The following is a 22,548-nucleotide window of genomic DNA, read 5'->3' on the forward strand; positions in this document are numbered from 1 at the left end:
TATATGTCTATTATGGATATTTCATATAAATTAAATAAAAATCTGTCACTTCTTACACTTAGCAATATCTTTTCAAGATTCATTTATGTTGTTGTGTGTATCAGTCCTTTGTTACTTTATTTTGTCAAAAAATATTACTTTGTACGGATATACCACATTGTGTTTATCCATCCTTCAGTTGATGGGCACTTGTGTTGTTTTCACCTTTTGATTATTATGAATAATGCTATTAACATTCATGTACAGGTGTAGACGTATGTTTTCATTTTTGGGGGTACATACCTAGAAGTAGAATTGCTCGGTCATATGGTAACTTTTTAACTTTTTGAGGAATTGCACAGCTGTTTTACACAGGGGCTGAACCATCTTGCATTCCCATGAACAGTGTATGAAGGTTCTAATTTGTCCACATACTTACTAACACTTGTTATTGTCCATTTTTTTATTGCAGCCATCTCCACGGGTGTGAAGTGTGTATCTCGCTGTTTTAACATGCATTTCATAATGACTAAATGATGTTGAGCATCCTTGCATGTGCTTATTGGCCATTTTTATATCTTTTGGAGATGTGTCTATTCAAATCCTTTGTCCAATTCAATTGTTTTTTGCTCTTTTATTATTGACTAGAGGCTCGGTGCACAAAAATTTGTGCACTGGGGGGGGGTCCCTCAGCCCAGCCTGTGCCCTCTCGCAGTCTGGGACCCCTCGGGGGATGACCACCTGCTGACTTAGGCCCGCTCCCTGGGGGATTTGGCCTAAGCTAGCAATCAGACATCCCTATGGCAGCCCAGGAGCCCTTGGGGGATGTCCACTTGCCAGCAGGGAGCAGGCCTAAGCTGCAGTCTGACATCCTTAGTGCTGCTGAGGAGGTGGGAGAGGCTCCCTCCACCACCGCTGTACTGGCAGCTGTCAGCCTGGCTTGTGGCTGAGCAGAGCTCCTGCATTGAGCGTCTGCCCCCTGGTGGTCAGTGTGTGTCATAGTGACCAGTCATTCCCAGTCGTTCTGCTGTTAGGGTCAGTTTGCATATTACCCTTTTATTATATAGGATAGAGGCCTGGTGCATGGGTGGGGGCCGGCTGGTTTGCCCTGAAGGGTATCCCAGATCAGGGTGGGGGTCCTGCTGGGGTGCCTGGCCAGCCTGGATGAGGGGCTGATGGCTGTTTGCAGGCTGGTCAAGCCCCCCCCTACTGGGCACCCTCACCCCATGGAGGTTTGGCCAGCCTGGGTGAGGGGCTGATGGCTGTTTTCAGGCTTGCCACACCCCCTTTAGGGTAGGGGGTCCCCACTGGGTTGCCTGACCAGTCTGGGTGAGGGGCTGAGGGCTGTTTTCAGGCTGGCCAAGCCCCCGGGCGACGGAAGCTCCCAACCTCTCCTCTTTTTTCTTTTATTCTGGGATTTATTTACCTTCTATAATTGAAACTTTGTTGCCTTCAGTGGAGCTCACAGCTGGCTGCAGCAGGTGGAAAGCTTGGCTTCCTCCATCACTGGAGCAACCAAGCCTCCTGCTTGCTCCAGCTCCGTGGCCACGGCCGGCTGAAAGCAAGTATCTGGGGTTTATTTATCTGCTGTAATTGAAACTTTGTTGCCTTCAGTGGAGCTCAGAACCGTGGCAGGTGGGAAGCTTGGCTTCCTCCATCACTGGAGCAACCAAGCCTCCTGCTTGGTCCAGCTCTGTGGCTGCCGGCTGCCATCTTGGTTGGGTTAATTTGCATATAATTGCTCTGATTGGCTGGTGGGCATGGCTTAAGGCATAGCAAAGGTATGGTCAATTTGCATGTTTGTCTTTTATTATATTAGATTAGTAAGTGTTCTTTATGTTCCTTATTCCTTAGCAGATAATTCACAAATATATTCTCCCTTCTTGTTAGTGTCCTTTGAAACATAAAAGTTTAAATTTTGACAAAGCCAAAATTTATGTTTTTTTTTATTGTTGCTTTGATTTTGATGTCATATATATGAATGTTTTGCTTAATGCAAGGTCACAAAGATTTATTCTTTTATTTTAAGAATGTTATTGTTTTAGGTCTTATATTTCAATATTTGATCCACTGTGAGTTTTTCTTTTATGGTGTAAAGTAGGGGTTCAACTTCATTCTTTTGAATGTGGATATCCTGTTGTCCCATTACCATTTGTTGAAAAGGCTATTCTTTCCTCATTGAATTGCCTTGTGCTTGTTAAAAAATCAATTGACTTTAGATACATGGGCTAATTTTGGGACTCTCAATTCTATTCCATTGATCTTTATGTCTATCATTAAAGGCCCAGTGCACAAAATTTTGCATGGTGGGGGGGTCTCTCAGCCCAGCCTGCATCCTCTTGCAATCCGGACCCGTTGGGGGATGTTGGACCAAAACTGGCAGTTGGACATCCCTCTCGCAATCTGGTACACTGCATGCACCAGTGACCATACTTTTCATACAGGTGAAAGGTATCTTGCTGTTGTATGGGCAGCTACATTTTTTTTTTGCCCTGATTATAAAAAGTAGTACATAACATGATCCTTCTGAGGCAGTAGTACCGTTTCCCCATCGTATGAGTGGAAAAAGTGAAGCAGAGAGAAGTTAAGTAATTGGCTTTGTCACACAGTTAAAAGTGTCAGAATCAGGGCTGACCGCAAAATGTGCAAGCCAGAGTCCATGCATGTCATTGCTGCATCATCCTGTTTTTTCAGTGTTAGAGTAGCCTTGCCAGATTTTAATTTTTAAATCTAAGAGACTGTTCCCAATATATAGGGTAGGGTCCCTAGGCCTGGATGGTGATCAGTGCCATCTGTGGGGCTTTGGGCGGGCGGGGTGATTAGGGGGCCTCTGCTGGCACCTGCTGATTGCCTCCCTCTCAGGAGGCGGTGGGCAGCTCCTGCATTAAGCATCTGCCCCCTGGTGGTCAGTGCCCATCATAGCGACCAGTCATTCTGCTGGTCATTCCACTGTTCAGTCAATTTGCATATTAGGTTTTTATTATAAAGGATTATGCCACTACTACTCTGTCTTATTTATTATTGTAGCTTTGGAAGTATGAGTCCTCAAACTTTATTCATTTTTTTTTCAAGACTGTTTTGGTTAATCTGTCTCCCATGCATCTCTATATAAATTTTAGGATCAACTTGTCAATTTCTGGAGGAAAAAAAATCCAGCTAAGATTATGAGAGGGATTGCTTAGAATCTGTATAAAATTAAGGGAATATTGCCACAGGAGTAGTTAAAAAATGGGGACTATATATGGCCATGAATGTTGGATGGGTTTCCATTTAATTAGATCATCTTTACTTTCTTTCAGTGTTTTGCAGTTTCAGAGTATAAGTTTTGCACTTATACTTTGCACAATACAATTACAATTGATTTTTGTATATTGATCTAATATATTATACTTGCTGAACTTGTTTTATTGTATGTGTGTCCCTGTGTGTGAATTCCTTAGCATTTTGTATATACAAGATCATATTGTAAATACAGATAGTTTCACTTCTTTCTTTGGGGAAGTGATTGTGTTTTGGAAATCCTCAAGACTACCTCAGGTTTGATGACTTACTAGATGGACTCACAGGACTCATATATTCGTACTCATAACTAGTATTTATTACAACAAACAGACACAAAGCAAAATCTTAGAATAGTACTCAAACCAAGTTTTATTTGGAGTTTATAACACAAAAGAGGGGCTTTCCATTTCCCTTCCAACAGGCTTTGTGTTGTATAGGTGCTTATAAACAACTGGAGCCATAGAGAACTTTCAGTGAATTGCATGAAGCTACACCAAAACTTGGTAGTTAATTGATTGTAGGGTCTACCAATTTCTACATCCCTGCTTTTCTGTTGTAAGAGTTGCTTGCTTGGAAAATACCTTTGTGTTAAGTCAGTGATCCTGGATCAAAGACATTCCAGAAGCTTGCTCTCCTCTGAAGGCCTGCAAAGTTTTCCACTTTTAGCTTCTAGTCTTGTTTTCTGGTTTTAGCTAGACTTGCCCACGCTCTAAATTCAAACCGTATCAGGCCATATATAGTCCCCTATTTTTTTTTTATCTACTCCTGTGGCAGTGTCTAGTATCTTTTATCTAGAAAGTCCTCTTCTATCCCCCTGTCCATATATTTGAATCCTGATAAATTGTCAAGGCCCTGCTCAAATGTCACATCATCTAAGAAACCTTCCTTTTTCTCACTCTCTTACTTTTTATGTTATAATTTCTCTCCTCCTTATACCCTATATTGTGTATTTCTGATTTAGCACATACTATAGGCTATATTATGGTAAGTTGTTTATGTCATAGCTTCTGTTAAATTTTAAAGCTTTTTAAATTGAAAAGCTATTCATATTCCAATGGGCCACAGCAACTAACAGAGAGGAGCAAATAGAAACCCAGTGGTTTGCTGAATTGAATTACAATGGATTGGAAGGAGGTCTGGTAGGTTGTTAACAGGGAGGATTTAGCAAAAATCTTGCTTTCCTTTTGTTAGTACAAAATTATGTGAGTCTTTCATATTGTAACTTTATTGCAGAACAAAGTGCTGCATAATTTGTTCTGCTGTAGTTTAGTGGTAATTAATGTTGTGATGGTTTCACAATTACCCTTTTATTTGTTTCACTTTTAAAAGCATAACACATATCAAGACATCACTTCAATTTGTTGCATGTGCTAAATCATTATTGTTTACAGATGGGCTAGTGTATCTGACATTCATGTTGAAAGGGAAAATTATACTCCTAGAATTCCATCTGCCTTGCAGCAGGACTTAGGACTCAAAACAAAACCTAGTTTTATCTGAATCATGCACATCAGCAATAGCGAACTTTCAAAGAGGTGATTACTAAAAGTAAGCACCATTGTTAAGAATTTCAGGCTGTAAAAATAATGGTGTTGCTTTCAAAAATGTTTATAAACATTCTTGATATAGTTTGTGATGAAATTCTTGCTCAAAGAAAATGGGAGGTATGGAGTCATATCTAGTTAATAAGTTGCATTAGAGCTAATTGAATGTATTCTTCCGAGTGCACAGTTTTGATTGCCTATCTGTGGTTAGAGAACCAAATAGGTGACCCCATAAAAGAACTTCTAAAAAACTTTTACTAGATTCCACCTTGGGTCTAAACTGTGGCTGGTGCCTGGTAATTTTCCAGTATGAATTTCTTGAATGAATAAGTACATGAATGGGAGCTTGTTTCCTCATCTGTAAGAGGAGGGTTTTAATATCCACTTTGAAGGATTATTGTTAAGACCAGAAAAAAATGTATAGAAACTGCTTTATGCAGTGCTTCACAGGTTGTTTATAAGCCATAGCTCCACAAATGACATCTATTTCTAATCATATACTATGCTTTCCCCTGTTCTCATATTGGTGGTGGCAGTGGATTGAGTGCTATGGGAGAGACTGTATCTGACTGGTTGATATTTCCTTTATTTTCCTTTGTATTTTATTTGTGCTGCATCTTTGCCTCTTATTTTTTGGAAAACTTAAGAATAGAGGTATTTGCTGTTTTATTCAGGTTGTTTGCCTTGACAAAATGCATGTGTGTGCATCATGGTTCAGGACTCCTGTTCATTTTTATATGAACAGAAACCCCTGGGAAGGGATACATATACACGAGAGCGTCACTGAAATAAAGCTCAAGGGTTGGAGATATTGCTGGAATATGGAGTAAAAATGCTTTCTAAAAAATGAGAATGCTAATGGGTGCCAATTTACTTTCTAAACTATAATTTTCCCTGTGGGAGTCATTAATAAACTCAGTAGAAATTCCTTGGAATGGTAATATATGCCAAAACCATGGAGGCATAGACGCTTGGATAAGTGGTACATAAAAGATCATTTATTCCAGTCGAACTACATGCTTGATTATCCTCTCTAGCTTCCTTGCCACAGAGATGCTCAGCCTTAGTTCAAATGAACTCTAATAATGGTAGGGAAGGGTTTCTCTGTATACCATAGCCATCATTTCATCTAAATTTTCTAGAACAAAGTGCTTCTTCACCTGGAGTCTCTATAGTTCTCTTATTCTCCCCCTTCCCCTCTCTCTCAAAATCAACCAGCCAACCAAAGAAACACTCAACCAACCAAACAAACAACAAACAAATGGGTATGTAATTAAATAGTTTTGGGAAACATTGCATACATAGCTCACACACACAAGGAGTTGCAATGCTTGTATGTGTATTTGCTGGGGAATTTTTCAGTATATTTAACCCCAATATTTCACAAAACTTACTTGATCATGAACCTTTGCTTTTACCTAGAACACCTGTTTATAACTTACAACAGTAGTTGGCATATAGTAGGTGCTCAATAAATCTTTGTTTAAAAAAGTTAAGGAATGTAAAATTTTTAAAAATGATAAAGGGTACCTTGTATAAAGATGACAAATGTTCTCTATCTCTGCAAGTGACACAAACAAAATTGAATGGGTATACCTTCCTCCTCTGCGAACCATCCTAAATATTTATTTTGACACCGTTTAGGACTTAAACATTTCTTCATATTTGAAATTGGAGCTTGTATCCTCTTTTGCACAACTACCTTTCATGTTCTAGAAGAAATATTAGTGATAACTTCACAATAAAAGCTTGTTTCTTTTGCTTCCTGATCAATCTATGGAATGAATGAATTGGCAAGCACTGTTCTTGTCTTTTGTTTTCAGTTGTGCCTGATTGTGTTTTTTATTTTACAAGCACGTGGTTCTTCGGCAAGGCTCTTAAATGAAAAGCTGCTACAAGTTGGTGTTTTCAAGGGTGTTTGTCAGATTACCTATTGTCTTAGTGCCTCTTTTTTGGCTTCTCAACTGGCCTTTTTTGGGGTTTAGCAACTAGTCATAAGTAGAGAATGCATGCTTTTCATTTGTGAGTAATTGAGCTTCCTACCTGGGACAGCTTGACAGCCCTCCTATCAAATGTGAATCTAGCCAACAAGGAACATGCTGTAATGTGGACTTCATCTAGCGTTGGTGATACAGGCTTTTCACTTATCATGCTCCGGAGTAAAAGAGTCTAAAGGGTTAGCAAAAGGAACATTATAAATCATATTTGTTCTTTTGTATTTCAGTAGTAAATCTGTGCAGAAATTCAAGAACATCAGATACAAAGCTGAGTGGAACTCAGAGTACTGACTTTGGATAAAGTTGACACTATTTCTTTTTTGTAGCTCCTCAGTGATAACCTGTATCTTCTGTTTCCTCTCATGTGCTATCTCCTCTCTCTTCAGTCTGTTTCTGGCTCATGTCTTTATTATTTCTAAAAATAATACCAACTTCTCTCTTAGTTATTTCATCCTTTTTCATTGGTATGGAAATGTTATTTTGTTGGCTCAGTTGTGGAAGACATTTTACAATAGAAACATCAGTATGTTTTTTCTTATATGTATGGATTTTACCCACCACTGGATCTTATAGAATGTAAGGGGCCTTAGAAAGCATTTGTTATATAGCCCTCACTTCTAAAATGGGGTAATGAGAAGCATCGATCATATCCTCAAACCTCAGAGGGAAGGTAAGGGAGGGTGGGGGTAAGGAGGAGAGATCAACCAAAGGACTTGTATGCATGCATATAAGCATACCCAATGGACACAGATACCAGGGGGGTGAGGGCATGAGTGGGGGGGTGGGGGTGGGGAAATGGGGGGATAAGGACACATATGTAATACCTTAATCAATAAAGAAAAATAATAAAATGGGGTAATGAGGTGAGGGGTAGGGAGTGACTTGCTCAGGATCACAGAGCAGCTCTCTGACAGAGCCAGTACTAAGCCCAGGGCCTCCCACTCCCAGTCCTTGGCCTTTTATTTTATGCCAAATACCTCTCTTATTATATAAGTGGATTTAAAAAATTTAGAGTAAATGGACATCTTTCTGTACCTATGTAGGAACCTGAATGGTGTGGGAGAAACGAAGTTGCAGATATTAGTACTTCTGACATCTGACATAAAATTCATCAATTTATCTTTTACTGATCAAAGCAGGGAGGGATTTGAATTTCATTATGTAGGAATATTTTAATGCCTAATGATCTTATTTATTTGTTTATTTATTTAATAAAGATCTTTTAAAAATATGTTTTCATTGATTTCAGAGAGAGGAAGGGAGAGATAGAAACGTCAATCATTGATGGGCTGCCTCCTGCACACCCCTACTGGGGATCGAGCCTGCAAACGGGCATGTGCCCTGACTGGAAATCAAATCATGACTCGTGGTTGACGCTCAACCACTGAGCCACATCAGCCAGGCCTAATGCTCTTATTTAAATGGCAGAAAACATTTGGGGCATTGCCACTTTTACAGGCCTTGAAGGGCAGAGAGAGTTCTAGTCCTCTTTGCATTATTCCCATTCTTACCCTCCTTCCATGTCTCCATGTCTAAAAATGTCAATGTGGGACACATATTTGTGGCTGACAGAAGCACATTCTTTTATCTGAGGAAACATGTAACATTTTTTGGATATAAAGACACAAAAATGTGGAAGTGTACTCCTTGGCCTGGGACATACCAGGAGCCTCATTTTAAAAACATTACAAGACATTTTTAGGAATTGATTTTTATGTCCTGATAAATTGCAGATTTTTAATGGCATAGATCTTATGAAAATAAATTTGTCAATTAATTGCTTTATGTTTCAATTGGGGGAGGATGAGGGGTAGGTCATTCTGTAACAGATACCCTATTCAGGTGTCTAGTGTGGACCCATCGAGAATTTGTTTTTGTAATGCTGTTGAGCAGGGTTTACCTTGATAAACCACATCCATATTGTATGATTTGAGGAGCACTAAGAAGAGTAATGTGTCCTCTGCCTGACACCACCAGAGACTAGATCTTTGAATGCCTTTTGTATCAGAGACAAGTGGAAAATACGGCTTCTATAAGAGGTGTGAAACCACAGGCATTAAAACCAATAATCCAAAATAGCCTAGTTTGATGACCTGTTTTCTTTTAAAAAGTTAGTCTTGCTCATGGACCAGAGGCAGGTAGTGGACTTTGATTTTTGGCTCCTATATAGAGTTCACTAGAATTGAACATTAGAAATCAGCACTTAAGATCAGGGACAACTAAAACATATTGAACAATGAGTGCATGGATATTGTTCTGCTGTAATGATCAAAGGTGAGTTAATATGATACTGTTTATAAAAGTCCTATTATTATGTCAGATATTTTGCATTTACTTGGCACAGCACCCTGTGAGTTAGATGCTATTATGCCCAGTTTACAAGTGAGTAAACAGGCTGAGAGCCTAAGGAACTTGCACTCGTTTGTACAGCCTGTAAATGCAACAAATTGAGATTTTGAATTCAGGTCTGTCTGACTCAAAAGCCACATGTTTCACTGTACTTACTCTCCAACTCTTTTCCTGACTTATAAAATGGGATAATAATAATACTTTCCTTTCAGGTTATTTTAAGGATTTAATAAGATAAGAGATCTGAGAAGTGATTTGTAATTTCTAATAAAGTTTTGTGGCATAAAAGGCATTATCAGAAGTAGAAGATAGTTTGATAGTGTCTCCGTGACTATCTACCTTAGTGCCTCCATGGCTATCTACCTTTGAATATGCAGGATGTCCCAAAAATGTATACACACTTTGAATAATTATTAATTCCAATATGTTAAATCTGAAAATAAACATCAATTGAGCTCTCAAAAATGTATGTGTATACATTTTTTAGGGACATCCTATATATTCAGAGTTTGGACCTTTGCCCCTGGCTTTCTGGCAAATGAGAGTAGTTAATATCCTGGGCATAGATTCTGAGAGCTAAGACACTGGTCCTACTTAGTGATGTTTTCAACAGTGAGATTTCCCTGCCATGTAACTGAAGAGTAAAGAAGGGAAGATCAGCAACATGTCTGTGGACACAGATCTGTGGGACCCCTGGAGTTCTTTTTAGCACAATGTGCAATCATGTGTATGGTTCTAGCTGTACTTTAACATATATGTTGTTTCTCTTTCTTATTTGTCATAGATTCCGAGCTGCATCTCAGTGTAAAGGACATCAGTCATTTCTTAATGCAAGACATTGCATTTTTGTCCGGTAAGCAGACTTTTACATATATTTAGATGAGATAAATGTATGAATCTATTAGCAAAGTTACTTTGGTCCTTTTTAGAGTGTGTGTGTGTGTGTGTGTGTGTGTGTGTGTGTGTGTGTGTGTGTGAGAGAGAGAGAGAGAGAGAGAGAGAGAGAGAGAGAGAGAGAAACAAACACTATTTTAATAAACACTTATACATTGTGTAAATAGTTGCTAAAAATGGACATTTAGAGAATAATTGGAGGTTTTCCGATACATTTAGATATGTGATTAAAACCAATGTTACCACCTTTGTGTATTGACTTTCAGCTAAGTCTTTCGAAGTTCATGATAAGTGAAAGTAGAATATATCTCCTAAGTGGATGCTGGCTGGGTTAGAGGGTGGCAACTAAGGTGGCATACTTGAGATTTTCTCTTCCACTGTACTCTTTTTTTAAAAAAATATATTTTATTGATTTTTTATAGAGAGGAAGGGAGAGAGATGATAGAGAGTTAGAAACATCGATGAGAGAGAAACACTGATCAGCTGCCTCCTGCACATCTCCTACTGGGGATATGCCCGCAACCCAGGTACATGCCCTTGACCGGAATCGAACCTGGGACCCTTCAGTCCACAGGCCGACGCTCTATCCACTGAGCCAAACCGGCTTCGGCTACTATGATTACTTAAATGTTTATTACTAATTCTGTCAAGCCACTCACCTAATCAAGTAGCACGTACTAAGTTGTGTTTTTTTTTTAGGATTTTATTTACACATGATAAAAGTTGTTTACTTTTCTAAAATATATATCTGCATTTGTATATGTATATGCATTTGTATATAATTAAAAATTGTTTTAGATTATTTATTGTTTAAAGTATTACATAAGTCTCCCTTTTTACCCAGTGACCTCTCCCCGGCCACCCCCACCCTCCAGCACATGTCCCCACCCCTCTACTGTCTGTGTCCATTGGTTATGCTCATATGCATGCATAAAAGTCCTTTGGTTGATCTCTTACCCCCTCACTCCCCACTTTCCCTCATAGATTGGACAGTCTGTTCGATGCTTCTAAAACTCTGGTTCTATTTGTTATTGTTTTTTTCTTTATTGATTAAGGTATTACATATGTATCCTTATCCCCCATTGCCCTCCCACCCCCCACTCTTGCTCTCACCTCCCTGGTGTCTGTGTCTATTGGCTAGGCTTATATGCATGTATACAAGTCCTTTGGTTGATCTCTCTCCCTTACCCCCACGCTCCCCTACATTCCCTCTGAGGTTTGATGGTCTGATCAATGCTTCTCTGTCTCTGGATCTGTTTTTGTTCATCAGTTTATGTTGTTCATTATATTCCACAAATGAGTGAGATCATGTGATATTTATCTTTCTCTGACTGGCTTACTTTGCTTAGCATAATACTCTCCCGTTCTATCCATGCCATTGCAAATGGTAAGAATTCCTTCTTTTTTACCGCAGTGTAGTATTTCATTGTGTAGATGTATCACAGTTTTTTTTAACCCACTCATCTGCTGATGGGCACTTAGGCTGTTTCCAATTCTTAGCTATTGTATATTGTACTGCTATGAACATAGGAATGCATATATCCTTTCTGATTGGTGTTTCTGATTTCTTGAGCCATAGTCCTAGAAGTGGGATTACTGGGTCAAATGGAGGTTCCATTTTAATTTTTTGAGGAAATCCCATACTGTTTTCCACAGTGTCTGCACCATTGTCTACATTCTCACCAGCAGAGCAAGAGGGTTCCTTTTTTTCCTCATCCTTGCTAGGACTTGTCATTTGTTGATTTGTTGATGATAGCCATTCTGATAGGTGTGAGATGATACCTCATTTTGTTTTGATTTGCATCTCTCGGATGATTAGTGACTTTGAGCATGTTTTCATATGTCTCTCAGCCTTATTTATGTCCTCTTTCAAAAAGTGTCTATTTAGGTCCATTGCCCATTTTTTGATTGGATTGTTTATCTTCCTTTTGTTAAGTTGTATGTGTTTCCTGTAAATTTTGGAGATTAAACCCTTATTGGAGATAACATTGGCAAATACATTCTCCCATGCAGTGGGCTTTCTTGCTTTGTTGATGGTTTCATTTGCTGTGCAGAAGCGTTTTTTTTTAAATTTTAAATACATTTTATTGATTTTTTTACAGAGAGGAAAGGAAAAGGATAGAGAGTTAGAAACATCGATGAGAGAGAAACATCAATCAGCTGCCTCCTGCACGCCCCCTACTGAGGATGTGCCTGCAACCAAGGTACATGCCCTTGACTGGAATCGAACCCGGGACACTTCAGTCTGCAGGCCGACTCTCTATTCACTGAGCCAAACCGGTTAGGGCAGAAGCTTTTTATTTTGATGTAGTCCCATTTGTTTATTTTCTCCTTAGTTTCCATTGCCCTACAAGCTGTATCGGTAAACATATTGCTACGACAAATGTCTGCTGTTTTGCTGCCTATAGCTTCTAAGTTTTTTATGTTTTCCCATCTTATGCTTTAGTCCTTTATCCATTTTGACTTTATTTTTGTTTATGGTGTAAGTTGGTGGTCTAGTTTCATTTTTTTGTATGTACCTGCCCAATTTTCCCAGCACCATTTATTGAAGAGACTGTCCTGATTCTATTGTATGCTCTTGCCTCCTTTGTCAAATATTAATTGAGCATAGTGATTTGGATCAATTTCTGGGTTCTCTATTCTATTCCATTGGTCTATATGTCTGTTCTTGTGCCAATGCCAGGCAGTTTTGAGAACAGTGGCTTTGTAATACTGCTTGATATCTGGTATTGAGATCCCTCCTACTTTGTTCTTCTTTCTCAGGATTGCTGCAGCTATTGGGGGTCTCTTTTTTTATTTCAGATGAATTTTTGGAGAGTTCATTCTAGGTTTGTGAAATATGCCATTGTTGTTTTAATGGGGAGTGCATTAAATCTATAGATAGCTTTGGGCAGTATGGACATTTTAATTATGTTGATTCTACCAATCCGTATGTTCTTCCATCTGTTTATGTCTTCCTCGATCTCTTTTTTGGTGTCCTGTATTTTTCTGAGTACAGGTCTTTTACCTTCTTAATTAAGTTTATTCTTAGGTATCTTTTTTTTTGCAATGGTAAATGGGATTGTTTTTTTAATCTCTCTTTCTGTAAGTTCATTATGGTGTATAAAAATGCCATAGATTTCTTGGTATTAATTTTGTATCCTGCTACATTGCAGAATTCATTTATTAAGTCTAATAATTTTTTGATGGAGTCTCTAGGGTTTATGTACAATATCATGTCATCTGCAAATAATGACAGTTTTACGTTTTCTTTTCCAATTTAGATACCTTTTATTTCTTCTTCTTTTCTAATTGCTATGGCTAGCACTTGCAGAACTATGTCGAACAGGAGTGGTGAAAGTGGGCATCCCTGTCTTGTTCCTGTTCTTAGGTGAAATGGTTTTCATTTTTGGCAATTAAGATGTTGGATGTAGGTTTGCCATATAAGGCTTTTATTATGTTGGGATATGATCCCTCTATTCCCACTTTGCTTAGAGTTTTTATCAGGAAAGGGTGTTGGATTTTGTCAGATACCCTTTCTGCATCAATTGATATGACTATATGATTTTTATCTCTCAATTTGTTTACATGATGTATCACGTTTTTTGATTTGCAGATATTGTACTATCCTTGCATCCCTGGAATAAATCCCTCTTGGTCATGATGTATGATCTTTCTAATGTAATGCTGGACCCAATTTGCTAGAATTTTGTTGAGGACTTTAGCATCTATGTTCATCAGGGATATTGGCATGTAATTCTCTTTCTTTGTAGTGTCTTTATCTGGTTTTGGGATTAGGGTAATGCTGGCACCATAGAAAGAGCTTGGAAGTATGCCTTTCTCTTGAATTTTTTTGGAATAGTCTGAGAAGAATAGGTTTTAGTTCTTCTTTGAATATTTGGTAAAACTCACCTGTAAAGCCATCTGGACCATGGCTTTTGTTAACTGGAAGTTTTTTGATTACTGTTTCAATTTCATCAGTAGTCTTCAGCCTATTCAGGTTTTTTATTCTTCCCGATTGAGTTTTGTAAGCTTGTATTTTTCTAGGAATGTGTCCATTTCGTCAAGGTTGTCCAGTTTGTTGGAGTAGGGTTGTTTGTAGTACTTTTTTTATAATCCTTTGTATGTCTGTGTGTCGGTTGTTACTTCACCTCTTTCCTTTCTGATTTTCTTTATTTGGGTCCTCTCTCTTTGTTTTTTTGGTGAGCCTGGCTAGAGGTTCATCAATCTTGTTTATCCTTTCAAAGAACCACCTCTTGGTTTCATTGATCTTTTGTATTTCTTTTTTTTTGTCTCTATGTTGTTTATTTCTGCTCTGATCTTTATTATTTCTTTCCTTCTGCTTACTCTGGGCTTTTCTTGTTACTCTCTTTCTGATTAAGTTGCAGGCTTAGATAATTTATTATCATTTTTTTTCTTTCTTTTTTTTCCAGGTAGGCCTGTAGAGCTATGAACTTCCCTCTCAAGACTGCTTTCACTGTGTCCCATAGATTTTGGATTGTTGTGTTTTCATTGCCATTTATTGCCATGATGCTTTTTATTTCTTCTTTGATCTTTTTGGTAACCCAATCATTGTTTAATAGCATGCTATTCAGCCTCCAAATGTTTGATTTTTTAAATTGTTTTTATTGTATTTTATTTCTAATATTATGCCATTGTGGTCTGAGAAGATGCTTGATATGATTTCAATCTTCTTGAATTTGGAGAGACTTTGCTCGTGACTCAGTATGTGGTCTATCTTTGAAAGTGTCCCATGTGCACTTGTGAAGAATGTATATTCTGTAGCTATAGGGTGGAATTTTCTGAAGATGTCAATTACATCCATCTGATCTAGTGAGTCATTTAGGATTGATGTTTCTTTGCTGATTTTGATCCAGAGGATTTATCCAGTGATGTCAGTGGGATATTAAAATCTCCTACTATGATTGTATTGTTGTCGATCTCTCCCTTGATTTCTTCCAGAAGTTTTTTTTTTATGTATTTGGGCACCCCTGTATTGGGTGCATATATGTCTATCAGAATTATATCTTCTTGTGGTATTGATCCCTTTAGTATTATGAAGTAGCCTTCCTTATCTCTTGTTATGGCTTTCACTTTGAGGTCTATTTTGTCCAATATAAGTATTGCTTTTTTTTTCATTTCCATTTGTCTGAAATGTATTTTTCATCTCTTCACTTTCAGTCTCTGTGTGTATTTTGTTCTGATGTGGGTCTCCTGCAGACAGCATATATATATGGGTCATATTTTCTTGTCCATTCAGCCACTCGATGTCTTTTGATTGGAGCATTCAGGCCATTTATGTTCAAAGTCATTATTGATAGGAATTTGTTGGTAGCCATTTTTATTTTTTTGTGCCTGTGTTCCTGCTTCCCTTTTTATTTCTTCTTTTTACAACAGTCCCTTTAGCATTTCTTGTATTGTTGGCTTGGTAGTGATAAACTCACTTAGCCTTTTCTTTGCCTGTGAAGCTCCTGATTTCCCCTTCAATTTTGAATGATAGCCTTGCTGGATAGAGTATTCTTGGATTCAGTCCCTTGCTTTGCATCACTTTGTATACTTCCTTCTATTCCTTTCTAGCTTGATGTATTTCTGTTAAGAAATGGTTTGATAATCTAATGGGAGATCTCTTGTAGGTAACTTTCTGTCTCTCTCTTACAGCCTTTAAGATTCTCTCTTTGTCATTAATGTTTGCCATCATAATTATGATGTGTCTTGGTGTGGGTCTTTTTGGGTTCATCATTTTTGGGACTCTGCTTGTGTGACTTTCTTCTTCCCCAATTCAGGGAAGTTTTCAGACATTATTTCTTCAAGTAGGGTTTCTAACCATTGCTCTTCTTCTTGTTGTTCTGCACCCCTATTATACGTATGTTGCTTCATTCACATTGTGCCGAAGTTCCCTTAGGCTCTCCTCCTGCCTTTTATTTTTTTTCTCCAATTGCATTTCAGATTGGATGTGTTTTTCGGCCCTGTCTTCTAATTCACTAATTTGGTCCTCCACTTCTTCTAGTCTACTGTTGAAACCTTCCATAGTGTTTTTTTATTGGAGCTATATCATTATTTATTTCCTTTTGATTCTTATATAAGTTGTTGATTTTTCTCATCCATCTGATTTATGAACTGTATGACCCTTACTCTAAATTCTTTTTCTGACAAATTGTGTGCCTCTGTTTCCTTTTCTGGCGAGTCCTCCTTTTCTTTCCTTTGGGGGTTGTTTCTTTGTCTCCCTATTTTGCTATCACCAAATGATCTTGTATCAAGTTGTACTGGAGCTGTGACTGCAGCAGCAGGATTGGCGACGGATAGCATGGCCACCAGTCACAGGGTCGATTCGTCGAGCTTGGCGGTGATTTGAGCAGTAGTGCCACCGGGGTTGCTGTGTGAGGCACCCAGTGTTGCTGCGTAGGGCTTGGTTGCTCACACTTGGTTGCGGCCACCAGGGTTGCTACGTTGGGCTTGGTGTCAACTAGCGTGGTAGTGGCATCTGGGATTGCTGCATAAGGCTTGGCTGTTTGTGTGTGATTGTGGAGCCTGGGGTTGCTGTTTAAGGCTTGGCTGTTCCTACACTGTCATGGTGCCTGGGGCTAAAGTGTCTGGCCGGCAGGATGGGAGCACTCTCCCGAACTCATAAGAGCCCGTGGCCAGGGAGACTGGCATCTCAGTGTTTGTGGGTCTGCAGCCAAGGCAGCAGGTCCCTGGCCAGAGTGTCTGTAGGGTCCTGGGAGGTGTCCGAGGGCTCCCTGGGTGGGGATGAGGCTGGGCTCCCAGTCATAGCAGCTCTCCCCTGCAAGATGGCATGGCCTCTGTGGTAGAGCTGGCAGTGCCAGCCATCCCAGGATAGATTGTAGCAGTAGCAGAGGCTGCTTGGCTAGGGGAGCCTGATCCTCTAGTCTCCAAAAGTCCTGCAGAATCTAACTGTCCTTTATGTACGCCCCCCCACATGTCCAGGTACTCCCCCTTCGCTCCCTTACTCACACTCACTCACTGCCATCCTTCCGGCTGCCATCTTCTCCATACTCCTTAAAAATTTTTGATAAAATATACATAAAGAATTTACCATCTTCATCAATTTTAAGTATACAAATCAGTGGCATTAATTACATTTTCATTTTCGTGCAACCATCATCACCATAGGTCTCCAGAACTCTTCATATTGCAAAATTGAAACTCTGTATTCATTAAAAAATAACTTCCCATTCCTTCCTTTCCCAGCCCCTGGTAACCTTCATTCTATTTTCTATGTCTATGAATTTGACTACTGTAGGTACCTCATATAAGTGGAATCATACAGTATTTATCCTCCTGTGACTGGCTTATTTAACAGCATAATGTCTTCCAGGTCCTTCCATGTTGTAGCATATTTCAAGACTTCCCTCCTATTTAAGGTGGAATATCATTCCATATTATGTATGTACTACATTTTGTCCATTCATCTGTTGATTTGATACTTGGATTGCTTCTGCCTTCTGGCTACTGTGAATAATGCTTCTCAATAGCATTATATAGTTTTAGAGATATAAGCACCCCTTTCCTTTTGACTTGGTCAGATAACTAAGGAAAGTTTTGCTTAAAGACAAACTAATTGCTTTCAGGTGTTAGAGAAATTTGAATTTACTATTAAATAGTAATATTATATTAAACAAAAATTTACAAGTTATATGCATTATTTGCATGAAAATGAATGCTTCTTTAGTGTTGAGAATACATGAAACAAACATTTCTTTTAAGTAGTTTAATTTTTTCTCCTAAAATGATACCTATGTTCTCACGTTTACTAAACAAGCATTTATTTTATAGATTATCTTAATTGGGCACTTCAATCTAGCCTCTGCTTTATGATTATAATTAGTGGTAATTGTGAATTAGTGGTGACTTAATGTGGTTTTATGCTTTACTTATTTATTTTTATTTTTAAGGTATATTTTTTATTTATTTCAGAGAGGAAGGAAAAGAGATAGAAACATTAATGATTAGAGAAAATCATTGATCAGCTGCCTCCTGCAAGACCCCTACTGGGGATGGAGCCTGCAACCTGGGCATGTGCTCTGACCAGGAATTAAACTCAGGACCCTTGAGTCTGCAGGCCGATGCTCTATCCACTGAGCCAAACCGGATAGGTCTATGCTTTATTTTACAAGTGGTATAAACGTGTGACATACTATCACTGTTGAGTTTGGGGGATTTTACTGAAGCTCACAGTGTTTTCCAAACTCTGTTCCAAATAGAACTGCCATGGGGGCTTATTCCTCACCCAGATCCCTCTCTACAATTCATTTCTTATCTGCTTTTGGTAGTAGTTTTCAAAAGGTTTCTGATTTCTTTTAAAGAAAGGGTTCTCAATGGGGAAAATAATTAAAATCTCCCAATTTAGAATTAAAACGTCTCTTGCATTCTTTAGTTACAAATTTACTACCTAGTACAGCACTTGTAGGTGCACAAGGATAATAACAGTTTTTAGATTAGTAGATGATAATTTATCCTTATAAGAACCTTGCATTCTTTTCTTTGGTGTAGGTATAGTTTGTCTAAGTGCTAGTTTATTCTGTCTTTAACTAGAGTGCTTACCAACTTACTTGGCAAGTCTGTGTTATCTACACTAATAAAAGAGAAAAATGGTAATTGGCGTACAGTGCTACCCTTTTCATTGGCTAATCAGGGCTATATGCAAATTAACTGCCAACTAAGATGGCAGTTAACTGCCAACAAAGATGGCGGCTAATTTGCATATGTAGGCACAATGCAGGGAGGCGAAAGGGAAAGCAGGAAGAAGCCCCCTGCCACTGACAGTGATCGGAAACCCAGGGGGGAGCTAAGAGCTGGAGAATCAGGCATCTTTGCTGCCCTGGCCAGTGATAGCAGGAAGTAGGGGTGGAGCCAGCGATGGGAGCTGGGAATGGTCGAAGCTGGCAGTCCCGGGAGCTAGGGGTCCCTTGCCTGGGCCTAAAGCAGAGCCCACGATCGCGGGGCCACTGCAGCTGTGGGTCCCCGCTGCCTGAGCCGGATGCCTCAGCCAGAGGCGTTAGGCCTGGGCAGGGGCGGAGCCTGCAACCGCGGGGGGGTGGGGGGCGGAGCCGGGGATTGGAGGGATATGATGGTCCCCTTGCCCAGGCCTGAAACCTGGGTCAGAGGCATCAGGCTTGGGCAGGGGGTGGAGCAAGCAATCAGAGGGAGATGGGGGTCCCCTGCCCAGGCATGATTCCTGGGCCAGAGGCCTCAGGCCTGGGCAGGGGTCAGAGCCAGTGATAGGGGGGAGATGGGGGTCCCCTGTCCAAGCCTGACACCTCTGGCAGAGTCGTCAGGCCTGGGCAAGGGGCCGATCAGGCGATCGGAGGGTGATGGGGGTCTACGCCTCTGGCCGAGGCATCAGGCCTGGGCAAGGGGCAGAGCCAGCAATCGGAGGGGTCTGGGGGTCCCCTGCCCAGGCCTGACGCCTGGGCCAGAGGCATCAGGCCTGGGCTGGGGGCAGAACCAGTGATGGGGGTAAATGAGGGTCCCCTGCCCAGGCCTGACACCTCTGTCAGAGGCGTCAGGCCTGGGCAAGGGGCCGATCCTGCGATTGGAGGGTGATGGGGGTCAACGCCTGAGGGCTCCCAGTATGTGAGAGGGGGCAGGCTGGGCTGAGGGACACTCCCCCCATCCACACACACCCAGTGCATGAATTTCGTGCACCGGGCCCCTAGTCTATATATATAAAAGCCTAAGCAACCAGCCAACCGGCCCTATGACACGCACTGACCACTAGGGGGCAGACCCTCAACACAGGAGCTGCTGAGCGACAGAAACTTTGCAGAGTGCCCTCTTGCACTCCAGGACCCCTCAGGGGATGTCAGACTGCCAGTTTCGGCCCGATCCCCACAGGCCAGGCCAAAGGACCCCTGCCGGCCACCTTCTAATTAATTTACTTTCAATGTGCATGAATCCATGCACTGGGCCTCTAGTATTGTATAAAAGATATAGGTTACATTAAAATATCATACTAGTATATTATTTATATTACGAGTTCTATACTGTAACCTATCTATAGAGGCTCTTTGTTTAGTGATACACTAAATCTCTTGGTTCAGAGTTATACCATTTTTCCTTTGAGTTCCTTTAAGACTCTTGCTTAGATGCCATAATTCTCCATGATAAATATTCCTTAAAAATTCTGCACTTTAAGTCTATTATATACTGAGGATTTATCATCATTTGATTTAATAATTTGGATTATTTTGATTCAAAAGATAATTTGGGAATGGGAATTCTCACTCAAATTTCTTTTGGTAAAGATTAAGGCAAAGAATTAATTTTATCTCTTTCCAAATGCATTGGAGAGAGGGAGAACCAAGATGGCGGCGATATAGGCAGACGTGTCCCAGGTCGTGTCCCGGAGCAAATGGAACGAGCAGCTGAAGCTAGTAACACTCACACCGAATTGGCGAAATTGCTCAGCTGGTGAGAGGGTTTACAGCCGGGAAGAGCAGAACTCCCCTGGTAAGGTAAAAAAAAAAAACCAGGGATTTGGGCAGGAAAGTTTGCCAGACCTCTGAGCCCAGAGAGTCGGAGGGAGACCGCGTGGCAGACAGCCGCATCCCTTGGGACAGGCACAGCCCCTGACGGGGGGGAAAGGAGAACCGCGGGATTCCTGGCGCCACCAGGGAAATTGAGAGCTGGGTTCTGTGATCACGGAGGACTGAGCCTAAAGGGGGCAGACTGAAGAGCTGACCTGACCATGCAGTCCCGGTAAGAGAAGAAGCTTACAGAAACCAAGCCTTCCCCGTTTCCGCGGCCGGCATTTGTTTGTTTGTTTTCACTGAATCCTGTTCATGGGACATTTCGGATACAGACACTCACCTGTGCTGAAGAGAGGGAGAGTGTGCTGGGGAGTGGAATCTGGGGAGAGACTGGGGAAAGAGGGGGAGCCGGGAGAGGTGGTAGTGAATTGAGTGCTGAGACACCCCAGAGCCCGGGACTGGGGCAGCCACCCGCTCCTGAGAGGGAGTCTCCTCCCCCCAGCCCCCAGGCAAGGAGCACAGCCACACCCAGATTCCACCCTGTACGAGATCAAGGATTAAGATAACCTGATCAGTCCCTGGGAGTTAACAGGGTCTGGCCTATAGGGGGATTTTCAATCCCAGCAACAACATAGCGCCGGTAACTAACTATTACGCAGTCAGCTCTGGGCAGTGAACTTCCACTGGACAGAGAGGCCCTATAGCCTCAGAGGCCAACCCCAGAACACTGCCACCCAGAGGCTGGCCCACAAACTGACTCTTTGCTAAACACAAAATAAGGCAGTCTGGGAAATAAATGCGGCATGCTTTAAAATAAGGACTGTGGTTTACAACACAGAGGAACAGTATATCGCAGGGAAACTCAACACTCTCCTGAATACCTGGAAGGTCTAAGGCGAGCCACACTGAAGAATAGAAGAAACGAAGGACCTTCACTACTGCAATTTTTTTTCTTTTTTCACTTTTTAACTAAGAAACCAATTTTTTTTTCATTCTTTTTTTTTCTGTTCTTTTTTTTTTCTTTCTTTTCTTCTTTTTCCATCACCTGATTTTACCCTTTTAATTACTACCTTCTTATTTTTAACCAGTATTATTACTGCTACCATTTTACCATTTTTTAAAGTGCCATTTTATTTTTTCTTTATTTTATTTTGGGATTAGTGTTCACCATTCTATTTTCATCGTTATATTATTGGTTGTTTCTAGTTTGCATTCATATCCAGGGAGCTGTTGCTGGAATTTGTTGGGATTAATGGCTGTTCTATAGGAGTATTCTCCTCATATAAAAAGTCTCTTCCCTCTTCCACTTCATTCTCTCTTTTCGCTCTTTTTTTTTTTTTCTTTTCTTTTCTCGCTTTTATTTTCCCCCTTCCTTTTTCCCAATTTCATTTTTGCACTCCCTTTTTTTGGTCCCTACTTTTCTTTTCCTTTTTCTCTTTTATCTTTTTCTCTTCCTTCTTCCTTATCCCCTAATTCTCTTAATTCAGGTGGTCACCTTTAATTGGGGTTATTAATATCGTGAATATATTTGTGTATAGTGCCTGGTACGTGGTGCCTTGTTGTGTTGTATTTTGTGCCTTTAAATCAACGCAGCAGATCCAAGCAACAGCAACCTCCTGAGCACCTCATCCTCTGCTGAGGAACAGCAGCTGTACGTGAAACCTCGCCCCACCAGCCGGAAGAGCCACCACAGCTGTGAATAGCACCCACCAGAGGAGCTGCTGCCAACTGAAGAGCAGCTGCTACCACAACCGCCCGAAGAGCAACCACAGACCAAGGAGTCACTGCCACCAAGGGAGCAACCACTGAACAACTCAACGTCTAGATATGTCAGTGAGATCAAACATGGGTAGACAAAGAAAGCCCCAAAGGAAAGAGAAGGAGGACTCTCCAGAAAAGCAGCTAAGTAATACAGAGGCATGCAACATGACAGATAAAGAATTCAGAATAAGGATCCTAGGGTGCATAAACCGGATGGAGGAAAAAATCGACAACCTCTGCAAGAAGCAAGAAGAAACAGATGAAAAAATCGAT

The 22,548-nt window shown here is 40.5% G+C and overlaps 1 protein-coding gene across 1 annotated transcript in view; it reads left to right on the forward strand.

Moving 5' to 3' along the window:
- Positions 1-9,066: 9,066 nt before the first annotated feature.
- MCF2 (MCF.2 cell line derived transforming sequence) overlaps positions 9,067-22,548 on the forward strand; it is a 94,866-nt gene continuing 81,384 nt past the window's right edge. Inside the window, 2 exon segments of the mRNA XM_059678633.1 lie at positions 9,067-9,076; positions 9,936-10,004. Of these exon segments, the coding sequence (XP_059534616.1) occupies positions 9,067-9,076; positions 9,936-10,004 (79 nt within the window).

Source organism: Myotis daubentonii, chromosome X (assembly GCF_963259705.1).
Source record: "Myotis daubentonii chromosome X, mMyoDau2.1, whole genome shotgun sequence".
Classification (NCBI taxonomy): Eukaryota; Metazoa; Chordata; class Mammalia; order Chiroptera; family Vespertilionidae; genus Myotis; species Myotis daubentonii.